The 19957-nt window shown below is 34.8% G+C and overlaps 2 protein-coding genes across 4 annotated transcripts in view; one reads left to right on the top strand and one right to left on the bottom strand.

Moving 5' to 3' along the window:
• The first annotated feature begins 3747 nt into the window (after positions 1-3747).
• Syx17 (syntaxin 17) lies at positions 3748-5419 on the top strand. Its single transcript, XM_018461428.1, has 5 exons — positions 3748-4149; positions 4218-4413; positions 4502-4722; positions 4874-5090; positions 5232-5419. The coding sequence occupies exons 1-5, from the start codon at positions 4018-4020 to the stop codon at positions 5378-5380; spliced, it is 915 nt and encodes a 304-aa protein (XP_018316930.1). The 5' UTR covers positions 3748-4017; the 3' UTR covers positions 5381-5419.
• A 2460-nt stretch (positions 5420-7879) lies between these two features.
• The window catches only part of LOC108731252 (uncharacterized), a 304231-nt gene continuing 292153 nt past the window's right edge, over positions 7880-19957 (bottom strand). For 2 of the 3 annotated variants that reach the window (XM_018461481.1, XM_018461482.1), the window contains exons 14-22: positions 11317-11761; positions 10986-11238; positions 10595-10670; positions 10327-10500; positions 9864-10235; positions 9293-9728; positions 9084-9200; positions 8795-8998; positions 7880-8710 (exon numbers count right to left, since the gene is read on the bottom strand). In XM_018461481.1, coding sequence (XP_018316983.1) covers positions 8487-8710; positions 8795-8998; positions 9084-9200; positions 9293-9728; positions 9864-10235; positions 10327-10500; positions 10595-10670; positions 10986-11238; positions 11317-11761 — 2301 coding nt within the window. In that variant the 3' untranslated portion in view covers positions 7880-8486. The remainder of the gene's footprint in view (positions 8711-8794; positions 8999-9083; positions 9201-9292; positions 9729-9863; positions 10236-10326; positions 10501-10594; positions 10671-10985; positions 11239-11316; positions 11762-19957) is intronic. The other variant, XM_018461483.1, reaches the window with a different exon arrangement.

Below are 19957 nucleotides of genomic sequence, written 5' to 3'. Positions count from 1 at the left end.
TATAAATTTGCAAAGCTAAATTACATTAACATGCAAAAAAATAAATACAGTAAAAACATCTTAACAAAAGCTGTTTCTTACTTAATTCTTATATAAGATAATATTACACATAATCAAATATATTATATAAGATTATATGATATATGATTATATTATATAAGATAATATTATATAATAATATAGTGTATATTTATTGCATTATATAATTATATAATCCAATTAATACAATATATTATATAATATTATCATATTTTATTTATATTAATTTTATTTTATTATTTATACTTGGCTACCGAGGGGGTAACCACTAGGTGAAATATTGTCCCATAGATTACATGATTTCATGTGATTTTATCTGATTACAAATAATTTTTTCTACTACATATGAAGTAATTTGGTAAAATATACGATTTTATTTAATATTATACCATGTGGTTTCTTGTGGTTTTATATGTAATTATCGGATTATGCATAGAGATTTCATATAAATTTTATAATGATTTCGAGGACTCTGTCCCACGATTACGATTACATTAAGTGGTTACCCTCTCGTTGGCTACACTTTTATTCGAAATTTTTTATTAAACTCTCTAGTAAAAAAATTTCTCAAAAAAATTCTATTCTTACACAATTATTCTTCATTTAATAGATTTTGAGTTCAATAATTGTTCTTCTCATAAACCTAACAAAAAGAATCTTTAATCAGACATACCCAGGATTGTTTCTTATCCATGATAGTCGCTTGTATCATGTACACCTCAGTTCTATCCTGCAATCATATCACGAATCATCTGGCATTGCCATTCATCAACTCCATTAAATGAATCTGGGACATCTGCAATAAATATAATTATATATAGATTACTTAAAACTTAATTTATTAGTTATCAGTTACATCATATTCATACTTAAACCTTTTTTCAGTATGGTATACCCAAATTTCTTTTTCAATATCTTTTTCACATTGCTTATAACTTTTTTATTAATAAAGATACATCCCGGGAAAAAATATTATATATATATAACATATTTTATATATAATTATATATGTAACATTTTTTTCTTTGGATATCATTTGCTTGGTATCGTCACGTTTCTTAATATTTAGCGTTTCAAATAAAATAATTTTTTTACAATATGTTAATTTTTATGAAAGTTATAAGAAATTTAATTAGAGTTGAATATATCTATTATATCCAATATATATTATTTCTATAGTACAGTATTTAAGAAGAAGAAGAAGGAAGCAGAAAGAAAATTGTCAATTTCAAGCTTCATATTTTGACTGGAATGTAACGAATGTATACAAAGCAACTCTGAAATCCAGTCCCTAATTACAATTCGTGCGTATGTACGTACTTGAATTAATTCGTCTGTCCGACAGGCCGGCCGACACTTTTAATACTCGATTGCACAATGCGCGGTGGAACGAGAAAACGATATATAAAGGTGTGCATGCAACGATTAACCGATTATGTTATTGACGGAACGTGTCAAACGCACGATTTCGAACCAAACGGACATACAACGGACATGGCAACATTCGGCACAAATGGCGGCGATAGTTTACTCGCGTTACCTGTTATCGCGCACATCGATTAACCGCTTTTAGGACGACCTTAGCGTTATTGGATACTTTATTCGGCACTTTCGTCAACAGATCAACATTCCCGACCACTCCCGACGTTTATTCATACGCGAGACTACTTTTTCATGCGAAAACCACGAAAACTCACGTGCCGACGACGACGCGATGCGCAAAATGGTGCAAAATGGCGCGAATAATGGCGGCAAAATAATGGCGGCAAAATTTTGGCGGTCGCGGCCGCGCATGCGCAGCTCACCACTATGTGGCGCGCTCGTTAAACTGCGTTCGGAAACTATTCGCCCGAGTGTTGCCGAGTGTTGCCGAGTGCCCAGTGCGCCCTCAAACAGAACAAATCACGATAACGTCAAAATGATATTAAAATGAATCGGAAATGATTGAAAAATGACTTTTAATGATTATTTTAGTCATTTTGATATCATAATGACTTATTGTTCTGCTTGGGTTATTCTATTTTTAACATTTTTTATCGTTCATTAGACGTGAAATAAAGATAAAATGATACATTTCGAGAACTCGGATGAAGTTTTCGAATGCAGCCCTTTTTCTATGCATGCGTTGCCATGCGTGATTATGGCTGGTATTTATAGTCAGTTTTCATTTTTGAAAATCGTCTTAAGTAACGTCTCACGATGCTAATACAGCTTTGTGTGATTGACTTATGACATTTGATAGTCTTAAGTATATAAAGAACTGACTATGAATATTTACTGGCCTGATCACGCAGTTAATTGAATATGAAAAAAATAATCGATTATGATTGATTAATTTCTTACGACTTAAGTCTTGCGACCTTATTGTAGAACAGGCAACTTTCTGTAACCGTAGACATACCATAAAAATTAGCCAATCATAGTCAAGAATTGCCAAAAATCTTCAACTCTGGTTGGTTAATTCTTATGGTTACACTGAAAAAAAAGATTGACTACTGCAGCAAATTAGATGGTAAAATATGGCATAGCATTTTTAATTGGTTGCAGTAGTCAATTTTTGGTTGTGTTACTCTATCGAAATCCTATACTGATATTGCAGATAGGCTAACACAACCAAAAATTGGCTGCTGCAGCCAATTAAAAATGCTATGCCATATTTTACCATCTAATTTACTGCAGCAGCCAATCTTTTTTTCAGTATACTATTACAGAAAGATTGTGCAGCAGAAAGATTATGACATCAGGGTTAATCGCAATTAGTGATTTTCCTTTTTACATCATTACAACTCGTTATTCAGGACGTTTGGTGAAATGTCACATCGCCTAACGTTCCATTTCGCGATCATTTGCACAAAAGCACACTTTTGACGAGCGGTAAACGCGAAATATGCGCGTTCATTGAGGCAATATTTCTCCTGTATTTTACGAACAAAGCTCGCTCTAGGTGCAATAATTCGTGTTGAAATTCGCGATAAAATTCTATTTGTAGTTTTATTAGCCTTGTAACAAACGAAAAATGAGTTAAAGAGAGTTAGAATATGAATACTCATACTATATATGAAACATTATATTAAAATACGTGCAAACTTGATAAATTATTTATTACAAAAATTACGAAAGCATTGTATCTCAAAATATGATAAAATTAAAGATTTTCTGAAGTTGATATTAAAATGCAATATTAAATGTAATTATAATACGGCACGAACAGAATATGAGAAACGGATGTATGGAAATTAGTAAAGATACAATTAAGGCTAGTATAAATTAAAGCGACTCATTCCTAGACTAACCAAGTGTATTAGAGTCCATACAATGTATTGAAAAATAAATAAAAATATAATATCTTAGAAGTATTATAAATCAATAATTCCAAAATAAAACGTTTTAGAAATAATTTCTGGACTTTATTTTTTCCGAATATCCTTAATTTCATTTCTGCATAATAAAATATATAGTTTCTATATAATTAAATGTATTAGAAAAATTAGTAAAAATATTAAATTGAAAAAAAAAATTGTTTGTCAAGAGATTTCTTGTTTTATTAATACAAAGGTTTTATTTAAACTGCATTGATAGAAACGGGCATAAAAAGATACATTATCTGCCATCTTGCAGTGTTATGTTAAAACTTGTAGCCGCTTAGTACGAATTCACCACTACAGATGGGAACAGAATTAGTTTTTTTTCTGACAGTTTTGTGCGCAATCAACAGCGACAACAGCTGATCATTTATTTTGGTTTCGGACGGAGACAGGGCAGTTGCGCGTGCATTTGGCAAAATAATAAGACGTAGTTACCAAACCATTGTCGTGTCTCACCGTTTTTGTCGTGAGGAATTTAATTGCGTGAACTACAAAAAGAATGGAATCAAAAGAGTAGACTTGGACACTGTGACACAAAAGAGATACAAAAAAGCCACAAAGAGATAAAAAAAATATACAGCATCATAACTAAGTAGAGGACGTCGCCAGAAGTATGTCGACATCATTGGAGAGTCTTACGATTAAGCAGCCTATTAGACGTCTGGAAATCCAGATCAACAATTTCAATGTTGCTATTCCACATCATGTAAATTTGTTAAAGCGACACAAGAACAATATTAAGAAGGTAAACATGCAGTTTTACTTGTCTTATACTTTTAAAGTCTTTGATACAAGCAATTGAAATCTTTGTAGTATCAAAATCAACATGATTGGGAACAGGTACGGAAGGAACATGTAAATGTCTCTCGAATCATCAAGCAATTGAAAGAGTTGTTGTATCAGATGGATACTCTTAGAGCACAGGTCCTTGATGTTGACATTGGTAAATTTGACAAATTGACAACAAATGCACGGTCAAGTATCATGAGCGCGATCAAGGAATATCTAGGTAAGAAACTATAATACAACATATTCTTTTGATTTTTGATCAATAAAATTCTAAGAAATTATTGTGAACACAAATGTGTTGTTTACAGAAATGGAACTGAATTTTTCCATATCACCACCTATGTCACCTACAAATAAAGAGATCCAGTCAGATGAGATCCAACATCCACTTGACAACAGAAGTATTCAACTGCAAGCAGAACAGGAAAATTTACAGCGTCAACAGACATGTTTGCATGTCTGGAATCATCTGCAGGGGGATATACAACAGTTGCACGAACTTTTTACCGAATTTAACAAAGTTGTACATGTGAGTATAATTTCACTTTGTGTTACATGATACGTTTTAAAAAGATAATTAAACAGAAAGTAGTTCCTAAATTTTTCGCGCATTAGCACATGGGAAGGAGAAGCAGATTGTTAGTTTTTATTATTTAAAGATATATTTTGTAATCATATAGGATCAGAAGGAGATGGTAGATAATATGGAAGATAATATTGAAGAAACTCAAATAAATGTGACTGAAGGAGCAAATTATCTGCGAAAGGCTTCTGCATATAAAGTTGCTGCATATCCCCTAGCAGGTGCTATGCTAGGTACATGTATTGGAGGACCAATAGGTTTAATAGCTGGACTGAAAATTGGGGGTCTTGCTGCTGTAGGTTGTGGCATTTTAGGTAAGTTATATGAGAATTTATATAAAATTATATATATAAATTATATATATATATAATTGGATATTGAAAAAAATATATTAATAATTATATAAGAAATAATGGTATAAAAAATAAAGATTGTGAGCAATTATTCGTCCTTAGGTTTCACAGGAGGATCATTATTAAAAAAGAAACAAATAGAATCGCGAAAACAAGAGCCACGTTTAAATAATTCGACAATAGATCTCACAAGTGTTAAGAAATCTGCCTCTTGTCCTGATGATTTAAAACAAGATAAAAAACATTTGTGACAAACAATGACCTTTTCGGCATGTGATATTAATTTTAAACATAAAACGAAATGCACTGTTATATAATTGCAAATTGCTAATTTATACATTTTTTATTTTTTGTGGACATATTTTGTACATATTTAAAATGCTTTAGGAGTTTTGTAAAGTAGTGTAGTTTAAAAAATTTTATGAAGGGGGAGATTTTTTAATTTGTATGACGTAGTATTTGAACATTCTATGTTTAAAGAAGCAATGACTAGTGTTCAAACTGTAAATTTTTTAAAATATATGTAATCTATTTACTAGTATGTATCATCACGATGATTGTACTTTTCCATAGGACTTAAATATATGCATAGTTTAAAATTAGGGTATATACAAGAGAATATCTCTTTTATAAAATAATGACTTTTACATGCCTTTCGCGTGCCTTGTAACTGCTTTAAATTATTAAGATTTAGCATATACTCCACAACTTTTTAAATATTGCAGCCGCTTACAATTGCTTTTCTCGAATTAATATGACGGTCATATCTGAAAATAAAACTTAACAAATGCACAATTAATAAAAATTAACTTTATATATTTTACACTTCAATGTAAATATCTTAGAAGATATTGTTTTTCACATTCAATTAAGAAATCATTATGTAAGATATAAAAACGTCTTGCATTGATCATATTACAAGTAAATTATTAAATTATTCGTAGTAATTTTACTACGTGCAAAAACTCGATAAAGGCCGAAATGGCGATTGTAATAATCATTCGAAACATATGAAACATCAAAATATTTATTCCGGCAAATAATTACATACTGGAAATGGTAGACATACGTGATAGATAATACGGTGTGATAACGTTCACAAAAACATTTGAGTTCTCTACAAAAGGCACCCAATACAGTATATTTAGCAAGTAATAAAATACATCGGTGTTAGACACAGTACAATACTGAAATAATCGTGTGTTATTAAATGTAATATATACATGTCATTTATAATGGAAATACTTAATCTAGAGAGACTAAATGTTCTACTTAAAAAAATATTAATAAATATCTAAGAACGTATAATATTAAGTGACTATCGGCATATTTTCTTACAAGGTACTATTTTGTTATTATTGTTACTCCAACATCCCTAATTCAAAAGCAACACCAAACACGCATTCGCAGCATGTGGAAAATAGAGATTGTTTACTTTCTTACGCTTAGTTTTACTTTCGAAGCTCGGGATGCTTAGCCAGGTGCACCGATGTACGTATGGCATACTAATGTTATAATTTAAATTCAGGTGAACACAATTAATTACGTTTGATTGAAAATCATTATAAATTGTGATTAAATTCGTAATAAAATAGGGTGCATCGGACTGTGTCAAATTCTTTGTAATACTCTATGATCTACATCTACACTTCTAAATACTTGCGACTTTTGTCCTTAAAACAAGGTATGAAATAAACAGTTTGGTCACTATCCATAAGGTACTTACAGTACCTTGACAGACCTTGGCAATAAAGATGGCTAAATAATCGACTTATTTGGAAGCAAATGTAACAATGCAGAATCACATATTGGCAAACAGCTATAATTTCATTCATATGTATTCTAATTAGTATTAAAGACTGTCTAAAGATTCATGAAATTGATCTTAATTTTTCCATTTCTCAAATATTATCTTTTAACATTGCTTAATTGCAAATTTTAGTTTTTTAACAGTAATATTGATATATAATTATTATATCTACAATAAATATTTTTGGTAAGCTGTTAAGTAAGAAGATATGAGCGATTCTGCATAGTTGAAATAATTGGTTATGAAAGAAAACATTGGAACATAGTGTGTGGATTGTCTTAAGGCAAGCTTACCATTTTAATTGATCCTAAGCTGTTCAAAAACATTTATCCACACATGTATATAAAAACAAATTTATTTTTTAAACATAATAGTATTTCGTAAAAAGAAATTTGGCTTTCGAGTACAGGCCAGAGTTAGATTTACATCTACGACGGGTGATAAAAGGTTTTACAAATGACTCTGACATAAAAAGAATATAATATTATATTATATATATATATATATTTGATATATAATCTGGAAATGATATATAAACTATCGGTTATATTATTTGCGGCTACATGTATAAACCTTTGATATTACATTATATTACATTGGTATGTATGTGTGCGCATTGATTTGACATTCCTGAATATATTGTATAATCAACTTATTAGATGCATCTCCTCGAGAGATAACATTGATATAATATGGATGATTATTAAGGAAAATATATTTTTTCTTCAATTTCTGTATGCATCTTGTTTTTAAGATGATCATATATTTTCCTTAATATAATATAAAGATAAGCGCGAACACAATGTGGAATTGAAATATTACTATTTATTAACTATAATATAAATAAATGTATAAAACTCTCTTCTCTCTTTCTTTCTCTCTCTCTCTCACTTTCTCTCTCTTTCGCTCTGTTATAAGTCATCGGAAATTTCATAGGAATGCCAATGTAAATGAGGATGGCGACAAGTGCATATCGTTTATGGTACTGTAGCAAACCTCGACATGTGAGCGTACATTTGATAGAACACGTTTGTCTCGTCTTGAGCACGTTGGTAAAATCAATAGACGGAATAAGAAAATACACGTTGCCATTACTTCAGAAACCGGTTATTAAGTAAGCTTCATAAGTAATAGCTTTATAATCTCATAAATCTGGATATTTCGAAGCGTATCAAAAGATAGATTCACAGACGGATTCACTTGAAAGTTAAAAATGTTAAAATTCGGTACCACATCTCCGCGACTTTAAGATAAAAATCTACGTTTATGTAATGCGATTACAAGTTCGTAGCTGGGCACACGTGTTAAGCGTAATGCGGCGACCTACCGAATTGCATGCAACTTTATATTTTTTCCATTACGTCATTAAACTATATATTTGCTCAAGGGTACAATGTATTCTAGTGCTACAGTACGCGTGCGACGATGTTACCTCATTATACTTATCTAAATATGCCACGATAATGTATTACGTCTTTGTAATCGTAACAAAAACTTGCAAGTGAATCAATGATAGACTTGTTTTTTTTCCTCGTGTCGAACAAAGTTCATAGATTAATAGACATGTCTTGGTCGTAAGATGTGAGATTCGTATCCGTCGAGGAAGCAGGGGTAACTGTTGCCGCTGTTGCGCTGGTTGGTGACTGTAGTGGGGTGGAAGTTGTAGGTAGATGCGACGTAGGACTTTCCAGGGTTGAATTCCAATGACTTCTTTCAGTGCCATCACCTCCATCATCCGACACGATTGAGATATCGGCGATAATTCCACTTTCTACAATGAGAATATAAACTTAATAAATTAATATCGATCTTAAATTTCCTTGAAAGATTACCGAGATCAAAACGCGGCACTCACCTACGCTACATTGGCTGTTCAGTGTAGTACTACGATGATGCGGTCGTGGACTCGTATCTAACCCAAGATTAAGCGTCGTAGGAGGACCGCTGCTTCCACCGCTGCTCGAGGACGAACTGACGGAAATTACGCTGTGCGGCCTTCTACTGCAACGACTGGAATCCTCCGTCATTGACACTGCTATAGAATTTCTAAATCTAGGTGCTGTACAGACAAATTAAAATATTTATCTTAACATTCATAAGTGATATAAACTAATAATTTTCGACAATTCATAAATTATACTCACTCTTAGAGAGTTGAGCCACACTGATGGAGCGATCATTTATCTGATCTGCACTAGGCCTTATATCTAAACACGGCTTATTCCCAATGCCCATGCTCGACATCTCCGCCAGGCGCACTTCTAAAAAGTGAAACATTATCGATAGTAATTTGCGCTCTTCCAAATATATGTTATACATTTTTTATATAAACGTAACAAAGATAGCGAATCACCTCTGTTTCGAAGCGCCTGCTTCCACAGAAGGTTGCTCAGTTCCTCGGACCAGGCTTTCTTAATATCTTCACTCGCGCATTGTAACGTGTATGTATCTCCTGGTTTCCTCTTGCGGAACCAGATTTCGAATTTTGTAGGCGAATCTGCGATAACGGCGGTTAAGCCAATATCTGTCGTTTTAATGCTATGTTTGTAGATGTAAATATCAAGATTCTGAAAAAATATAAGTAATAAAATAAAATAAAAATATAGCATTAAAATGTACACGCAGTCATATGTGGAAAATCTTACCTTCCTATCGGGAAATCTTCTTGCCTTACTGAAGAGTATAAGATCTTCGAACAGGAATACTTGACGCAGGCATTTTTTACCTTTTCCTTGCCAAACTAAAAATTCGTTTTGCCGCAGCAGCCTGCCTTGTTCTTTTACATTTACCTACGAAATAATAATATCACATCTTTTATATTGTGTAATATAATTATATAAATTATTATAATCCTCACTTATTTGCTGAAGTGAATATCTATCAACTTTATTTTATTACTTTAAACATAACAAAATGAAACTTACGTCACAATCACGAAGCGAATCCATTGCCAAAAGATCGTTCCCATGTCGAAGCTGAAATCGCACCATCTGCTCGGCAGCCCTCAAATCCGCTTCACCTTCGACCATCGGTTTCATACCATCTTCCTTTTCTTCCTTCTCCTCTTTGCCAGACAATTGTTCCGATAAATCTGTGCCGGCTTTGACCAGCTGCTGAAGCAGCAAGGCATATTTTCCCATTCGTTGAACTGGCTTCAGTAAATAGCTCGCTAAATCCATTTTATCTCCCAATTCTAATTGTTTCTGTTTGAAGAAACTCGTGCCGTATTCTGCCATTAGCGAGTCGGAATTTGGTTTATTTTTATTGTACAAGGCGTAAAGATAAAATTTCTTTTCCTGCAAGAAAGTTGTTTTCACGTGGCATTTTACTTTTTATGTCTTGGATTTATCAAGAACTTCGCTATACTGTGATATAGATTATGCTTACGTGTCGGAGGAAGCATTGTCCCACCAGCATGGGCGATTGCTCGCACTGCTCTAGTTCGCGTAGAAAGTGTTGACTGTGAAACTCATATATCTTCTCAACATTCCCAAAGATTACGTTTCTCTGTCCTCTGAGAGCCTGTGGGATGTCCTCCCGTACGAGTTCCGGAATATAGTTCTTCGCAAAAAAAGTTTACAAATGTTACTCAGCACGTGCAATAAATAATGAAATTACACGAGAATAAGCTTTAACGATATGTACATATAATTACCTCTATTATATATTCGAGGGACTTCACGTAGTCTCGTTCAGTCTGTATCATCTCCCTCATTATGAGCAGTATTGTTCTGCAAGGTGAAATTCTTCGTTACGATCGTATAACAATCGGTACGATGGCATAACGGAAATTAAGGTGGAACAATGGATCGCTATTAAAATAGTAATGACACAGCAATAAAATGTCGTACCTAGACTACTAATGATTTCACTGTTCTATTTTACAACTAATTAAAATATTTCTTTATTTCAATTTATTTTATTCATTTTATTCATTTTATCAATTCTTAATTTTCTTCGAAATTTTCGCTGCAAATTAATCTTGGAAAATGACAAAAGGATAAAAGACAAAGAATTGATATATTAAAGATGTACAAGTATCATACTTTTTCGCCTTCATTCCTGGCGCGATACTAGCTGATCTGTGAAGGTGCGAGTTTACTGGTGGCTTGACCAGCCTTCGTGGTGCCGGGCTTCGCGGAGGTGTACGAGGTGGCGAACAGTCTAGAAGCTGCTCGGCACTCTCTCGAAGTTCGGCGATGTTGTCCAACACCGGTCGACCACCGCTACCACCTGATCCAACGCTTTCCATCGGACAAGCATAAGACGCGCTGCTGTCGCTATCGTCCCAAGACGTCCCTGGAATACATTTAATCTCAACCTGTGGATCTTCTCGCAACGGCTTTAAAAAAAGAGAAGAAGAAGAAGGAGTCTTACTTTTAGCCAAGGTGTCGTCCCAAGAAGTCGATTCGGAAGCGGTGAAGGATCTTCTCCTCGCAGGACTTCCCGGAGCGGATGTGGTTCTGGCAACCTCGAGGGCTTCCGCGCATTTATTTCGGGCGATACGACATTGCTCTAGAAGGACTTCGTTACCGAGCTTCTCCGCCAGGGCCATCATCTCGGTGAAATGTTCGGATGGTAGAGGTGGCCTCGCCATCAAGAATTGTTGAGATCTCCTCTCGCTTGCCAGACGAGCTTCTTGCGCCCACTCGTAGGCGCGATCCTGCAGGAGACAACATCTCGATGTGTCCTCCAGGTATTCCCGTCTATCCTCCAAGCGGGAGCCGAATCCTCGTAGGTGCTGCTTCAAAGATCTCGCGAGTTCCCGAAGTCCGCTTGTGCTCGCCGCCTCGGCAAGATCGCTTCCCTTGTCCAGGTGTCTCTGTAACACAAAGAAGAGGAACACAAATCAAAATGACAAATGCATTCAGGTTTCTATTATATCAGTATGAAATATTAATTCGGCGAGATCTGATGCGGTACATTCCTGCGTTGTTCATTACTGCCGGAGAGTTCCATTCGGAACTTCATCTAGAAATTCATTTAGAACTTCGCGATGAATACAAGGTTGTAACGGAAGTCAGACGAATATTTCATTCACCAACTCATAACTAAGGGCGTGATAAAGAACAAGAATCTCCCAATGAGACGATATCCCCCGGTTCCGTCTGGCGTCGGAATTGTAGATCTCCCGCGGTGCCCGGCGGACTCGTCCCTAATGGAAGGGCCATAAATCGACATATGGGGGTAAATAATGTCGCGATAAGCCCGAGGGTTCGTACCGGCCGCTACCGTACAACACCGTCAACTCGTCCGGATGGCTAACACGTGCGTTTACACAGAAAATCCCGCGTGCACGCTCGTTCCGCAGGCGTAACGCATCTCAACGCGATGATACACGCGTACTCTCGCATTCGTGCGAGCGTGAAATCCACTTAGACACGGCTCGGCTGCATCCTGGAGCATGAACTGCTCGATCGAGTATCCGTGACGAAAGACACTCTCATATCTCGTCCCACGATATAGCTCGGGATACAATATGCGATCTTGGAGAAAGACTGCCGTCGTGGATAAGAATCGTATGCGTTCCACGCACGATTACGCGCAATATTTACTACGTAACGCGCTCGTGATAAGTCGTCCGCGATTGAAAGAAATTTCTCTGAGCGGTTTACTTATTAGGTATACATGATAACGCATTAATATGCGAACGAAGACGCTCGAGATGAGATGTGCGAGGGACGTTCGAGGAGACTTCTGTCGACGGAGAAGAAAGTATTTCGCACGTAACGTCGGTCGGCGGCATGATACGCGTCACGTTGCACCTTGATAAAATATCACGTCTCCCGCAGTGCCGTGAGACACTTTAATATCGTAAGTAGAAAGTGTGCAGCACGTAAGCGCTTTAGATGCGTTACTGATGTTGGGCAGAGAAGAGAAATGTGCAAAGTTCGAATATGAATGACCTGGGGATACAGTGGCAAGCTATTAAAAGTTTTATTACACTTTACTGTAGTTATTGCATTTTTACTATATTTTATAATGCAGTAAAACGATTATAGCTATAGATTATAAATTGTGAACGTAAATGAAATGAACTACTTCATTACATCTTTAGTATCTCACTTAATAATTTAAATACTGGCAATATTTAGAAAAGGAAGAAAACAGATACATGTAGATAATTAAAGAAAAATGTTTTTATTTCGTTATCTTTTTCAAGAAGTCCGTTGACGCATTTCTGACGCATTGAAAGTGTAATTGTTAAGGGGATACTGGAGTGGTCAAATTATCACATTATAATCGCATAAAACATTTTTTAACTTTTTTTCGATTTTACAAGGTCCACTGCATCACCTCCTAATTTTGCGTCTACTTTAATCCTATAAAAGGATTTTTTATTCCGTTCAGTCAATTCGAATTTTATACGACTGTAATGTGATAATTTTCACTCCAGCATCCCCTTAAGAATATTTACAATAAGTGTACATTAATCTTCAACAATAATTGCACATTAATCTCTTAAAGGAACCAGACATGACTTATTAATTCAACGATAAATCTTGTACTATATGTATCCTATACCTATAAATTTATAAATCAAATTCTGTCGTCCTTGGAAATATAATTACACGAAACGGCTGTGTATCTTTTTCACGATCGATCATTGGACGCAGCACGTGTTACGCGGGATGATCTTCGTTCACCCTGATGGCGTTTGTTCACGTACATGTATCACGTGGCTGACTCCCCCAAGAATCTCGAATTATCAGAACTATTTTTCCCCTCGCCTCACGTCGAAGCACGAAACTCGTGAGAGAATTATGTGACACGTGCAATATTGTATTTTTTTCACGCTGCTAGTAATCTCAAGAATAACGTACTAGCAGTATGAATATATAATCTCGTATAGAGAGTAACAATCCGTATAGAGTAAAGAATTATCGTCCAGTTAATTTATCGTACTTTATAGTGTTACTTTATAGTGTTTATTTTTACTTATATATATTTTTCAAGTTTTTTTATTATTAATAGCACAGTAGAACTCATATTCACTTTATTTTCATCTGCAACACACAAACGATCCTAATCTTTTTAATATTATTAACATCATGCGTTGATTAAAGTAACATTCTCCAAAAATCGTTTTTTCAGAAATAAGCCGTGAATAAATAAAACCCTAAAGTGCTAAAATCATCGATATTCAGCATATACGGTTCTCTCGATGCATGTCAATGCAACGTAATTGCGAGGACCGTTGCAAACCGGATTCCATAAAGTGATAGCCAATCCAAATCGTAAATCAACGTAAATTCACGCGTGTGTCGACAATACTTTTTTACTTCCGTACGGTTTGCGCACTTTCCAATCAGGATATTGAATCTTCTATCGAAACAGATCGATTTGCGCCCGGTCCATCTTCATGATTATAAGCGGTTTGTAGAGCATGTGAAATATTGCCTCAAGGGTCATGATACATCTCTCCCTCTTTCTTTTCTTTTTTCTCCTCGAGTCGTTTAATCAGAGGGGCCGTTTCGACACAGGGTATAATCCTCTCCAAATAGGCGTGCGACCCTTTTACGCATTATACATGCGCGTGCACATAAGGGTGATTATTAAATTTTATATACCCAACAGCCATTATCTCGCGGCACAGTTCCTTTAGAAGTCCACATGTGATATCGCATTCTCTACTTCCGCTTCCGAAGTGTTTCGTGTGTCTCGCAATGTCGTTAATTGACACTAGAAAATCAACCCGCATTTTTATGGAAGTCTACCTTTAACTTGTTAATTCATTGCGCCCTCACGTGTATATTCAGACCAGCGCAAATCCTAAATTATCGTGAAAGTGCATTTATTTAACTGTACTTACACATAAAAACCCATCAAATAAATATCGTGAAATAATGGCACAAATGCTAGATTATCGTGAAAGTGTAATTATTTAACTGCATTTACATATTTAAACGGACATCAGATTTATACCGTGAAATAATAGACACATGATGCACACGTTTATATGCGTATATAAAAATTCAAGACTAACATGATTGTTTAAACTATATAACAATTTTCTCACGCACATATTGAATATAAATGAATGTAATCAAGTGTGATAAATTACGGTAATTGCGTTCAACTGACGTAAATTGCTGTATTACTGTATAAGAAAGTGCAGACGAATGCGCATCGATCATAAATGCCCAGTTTGAGATGCCTCGACATCACCGATTATTAAATGTACGTTATATCGAAATTATTCTACAATTCCATAATAAAATATTATAACATGAAAATAGTACATACGAATATTAGTAGAGCGATTTGTGATTATTACAGTGGAATGTAGAAAGGCGCCTCTCGGAGCATAATTGTTGGAGCGTGAAACCAGATTAGCTAAAACGTGACCAACCTCGCGGATACATAGATTCGTGCTTTGCCCGCGAACGGTCATGCTTATGTTCCTGCATTCATTAATTGACACGTATACTTGATTATCATAATAAATTGTCAATTAATATCAAGGAAGTTAGCAAACGCTCGGACAAAGACCCCTGGCAGCGCCGAACATACGGCACCGATTATACTTTCTAATTACAGCAATACTCTGTATCCGTACTCGTCAAGAATGGAAAGTCTTATTTTAAATAGATTACTCTCGGAAGGATTCGATCGCGACATATCTTTTCGAAGATAATGCAAATATCTAATTAACACATTCCTATTGATTAAAGATATGCGTATCATGATCTTTCGCAAGCGCAAAGATTCGTGTCTTCACGTTCGATGACTGGAAATAATTATAGCTGGCGTGTGCGATTTTCTAATATCGCCTGCGATTGGGTGTATTTTGGCGTAACGCAGACTTGAGCAGATGTGTGAGATCGATATGCGAAAAAAAACGGGAGCACAGTAAAAATGCAAGTCAATGCGTCCAGGCACTTAACACGCTGAGGCGAAATTAATTATAGATGAGCTATACGGACGCAATTCATTGTAACGCGAACGAATACAATGACTCACATTTTGTTTGATCACCATGGTCTTAAGAGGACTTAATCGGACCATACATGTCGCGCTTCATGCAGCGGTGGTATGCTAACAAGTTGAATTCCACCTTGTGATTCAAGCATATCGCAAGTTATTTCTTCCTAGTGCAAACTACTCAATCTGTTTACAAGCAAGTACAAATATTTGATCAACAATATGACCATTTGCGGGCATACGACAAAAGATAATGATAATTCTGAGCACATTAAAATTTTGAATTAATTTTGATTAAATTATTTATCCGAGTCGCGAGACTTTCTAAATATTTAAAATGTTCGCTTAAACAATATAATACTGAAAAAAATAACTATAATTTATAGTCACTTTCGGTATTAATTATATATTCTTTTATAGAACTATAAATATAATTATTATTACTAATATTACAGCAGTAATATAAAAATGAATCATAAGCATATTTTACCATACAATTATAATCACAGAAATACCAAATATTTTTCTCTCAGTGCAACTTACAAAATGCATAACTACACGAGTTAGAGTAATTTATTTTGATAGTATTATGCGACGTCCCATTTGCGATGTCCGACTGCCAGTAAATCGACATAGTCGATTTAAATTGATCTATCCTTCTGCCATGCGATAGTTAGATCCTATTAGTACCATAACAAGAAATAAAAATGATGCAAGACACGTGGCTGCAATATTATCCAATTGTTATCGTACACTGCGACGAACCTTCAAAGTGACTTTTAATGTTCCTCTCTGTCACTTTACGTGCTCTATTAAACAACGCTAATTAACCGTTAAAGTAATCATATACTATGGGTAGGCTTTTAAATCAAGCATTCTTGATTCCCGACTTATACTGTAGTTGTTCAACCGGTAGTTGCAACATTTTCCTGACTGTTTAACGAACGATAAGACGCAATTAGAAAACGCTAGCTGGCGATCAATTGATTGCTGTAGGAGTTCTCCTAGTTTTACTGGCTCTCTTCAAAATCATAAATAATTGACGAGAACTTTTCCGTTGATATGGTAAAACAAATCACAGTACATCGATTCCTCATCATTGGAAAGGTTGTTGACCAACACGGAATGTTGCGCGAGTAAAATCGCAGCAAAGTATGAACGACTCGTCAAATCCACTCAGGAAATCGATGTAGTAGGTGTTATCAACAATGACTTTCTTCGCATATCTGCGAGATACGAATGTGTGACACGTAAAAGAAAGCGACTGACAGTTCCGCGACAAATTCCGTGTTCGTCGAGCATTTAAAAAAAACAGTTTCTAATATAGCAATATAATTGCAAAGAAAAGCACAATTGATGATAAAATAGAAAACGGAATTTATTATAAGACAAAAGCTGCGGTAAAATTTTTCGTTATAGAGATAAACATCATGCAGCAAATGTTGCAAAAAAAAAAAACGCAATCAAATGGTCATTACTGAAGAAGTAATCATTTTCCCGCAAATACGTTAGAAAGTTGCTCGTCTAAGAGAATAAAAAACTGCAGATTTCTGAAACAATTTTATAAATTACATGTGTAACTTGTTTATGCTCACGGCATTGAATATTTATGGCGGGAACTTTCATTGCGGTAAATCACGAGAATCTTCCTATAAAAGATAGAACTCGAATAGCAAACGCATTTCGAAAGTTATGCTTACGGCTTCTTTTCCCGCACAACTCAATTCCTGATGCAAATTTCGGATGGTGACGATGCAACGACTTCTCGTTTTCAATCGCCGAGGAGGATTAATTCATTCTTTGTATTCAAGGATGACTCCGACGCCAGTTCCAGCGACAACAAATCACCTGTCACGACACTTTCTCCTACTGCAATCCTATTGCATGCTACAGAAAAGGTAGAATTACGCGGGATATTATAGCGCACGTGTAAGCCTGAAATTCATCATCTTATTCGCGTGGATCCACAAACACTTCGTTTTGTCCTACTTTGACTCGATTTATGATCGCGATAGATAAATTAAATACACTCAGAAGAATAAAGTATCACTGAATATTCACGAAGTGACAAGGAGATTGGTGTAATAACATATAAAGATATAATTATATCTCTAACATGTTAATTATTAATTTGATAACATAATCATTTTCACAATTATATCAGTTATATTCGCTTAATTAAAAGTACAAACGATATTTTGCATTAAAATTAAATTATATATGTATATGAATTTCAACAAAAGGTTTACTTATCTCAAAAAATAACAAATCACGATTGTAAATAAAATAATCAGACAATGTTCGTTGGTCTTATACCGAGACATTAAATTTATCTTCCCTCCATTTATCTTGCCATTGACGATTGGTACAATGTTGAAAGTCTCGCATGAAGAAAATTATGATAGGAAACATATCATAAGCGTAATACGACTAATATAAGTATATAGGCACTCTTCATTAATAACAGAAAACGGGATAATCGCGAATAAATGTATATATTAATTCGCAGTTTATGAGAAAAAAGAGAAATGTCATGAAATTAAGCAATACTTGAATTAATAAAACAAATATGTGTAACACGATTGTGTACGGAATATTTCATATACAATAGTGGACCATTACTTCACTTTCGATCGCATGACGTATATATTTATGCAATAAAATATAATAACAGCGTATCTAAGTCTGACATTTAAAGACAGAGAAAGTACCGTTTTTGCCCACAATCACGTTATTTTATAATAGCTTATTATACACCTGTAAATTGCCTCCTTAGAATAAAAACTGTTCTTCCGCTACATTTTTTCAATGATTCACAACACTATTTCAATAATATTTTTCATTATTTAATAAAACATATATTGGAAAAAGAATCTGGTTGCATTAATTGGAATTTTGATTAAAAATGGATAAATCAACCAGAATTTTCTGGTTCATTCATTCTCAATCAGAAATTTTTCTTAGTGTACAAATAAAAATTCTCTATCAAAAGACATCAAGATATAAAAAAGTTATAAACATCACATAGATGACATAACTGCTATTACGACAAAATCTGTTAAATGCATCTTTTATTGAAATCGTACGAGAAGATATGCGCATCCACGTTTCTTTATGAATTATTTCGTATACGCAACAAGGCACTTAAATTGCCTCGGTCAGAATGTTTCGACACCAATCGCGTTATTGCAAAGTTCAAGAGTACTTTTATTGCTTTCCCTCCCGCACCCGACCACTTTCACTTCTCCTCTTCTTTTACCTTTTTAAACGCGTGTCGCGCGATTAGCCGCAGAAATGCAGGTATTCGCGATGAAAACTGGTACCAGTCGCACGTGAAATCGATAATAGTCGTAGCCACGGACGATCCAAGTGTCTCGAGATATTCACTCTCGTCGACATGGATCACGCTCGCCTTAATTGTTGCGAGATTTTATCTCCTGCACCCAACGGACCTTTTACGGCCGAGGAAACTTTAACGAAAACATGGCTTTATTACAGAAAATATCGCGCATTCGAAGGAATTAAACGGGTCTTTCCTAATCGAGGCAGGAAACCTGCGCTCGTCATAAAACGCTATGAGTTTAGACTGAGAGATCATATAAATGGTCTCTCATATTTTATTCGTGGCGCCTCGTCAAGATTACTGGAGGCTAGTCGCGTAAGATGTAATTCCAGCCACGAGCGTTGATTCGCTGCATCATTTTCACAGAATTATTTGCTACGCGAAATTACTGCACCGGCAGTGCTTGTAATTAAGATCAAATATCCTTTATAAAAAAATTTACTTGCACAGAAAAATTATCAGTCTTCTAGAAGCGAGAGAGATCAAATTCAGTAAATGTATAAAACAAGCTCATGATTTAATTCCATTAATTTTACATATCCATCAGACAAATTAATTTAAATTTATTATTAAATATAAATTATTAAATTTATTAATACGGAAGGCACAATTTTCTATTTGTAATTATCCATAAATATGTTTTATGATATCCTCTATTCCTTTCTCAGAGATCACTACTTCCTTGGAATTTCTGAAGGCCATTTTCAACAGGAAGACATGCATGAAGAACTATAAAGTGTGAGAAAAGAT

Source organism: Mycetomoellerius zeteki, unplaced genomic scaffold (genome assembly GCF_001594055.1).
Source record: "Mycetomoellerius zeteki isolate Tzet28-1 unplaced genomic scaffold, Tzet1.0 scaffold122, whole genome shotgun sequence".
Taxonomy (NCBI): domain Eukaryota; kingdom Metazoa; phylum Arthropoda; class Insecta; order Hymenoptera; family Formicidae; genus Mycetomoellerius; species Mycetomoellerius zeteki.
This window is presented reverse-complemented; position numbering and strand designations above follow the sequence as displayed.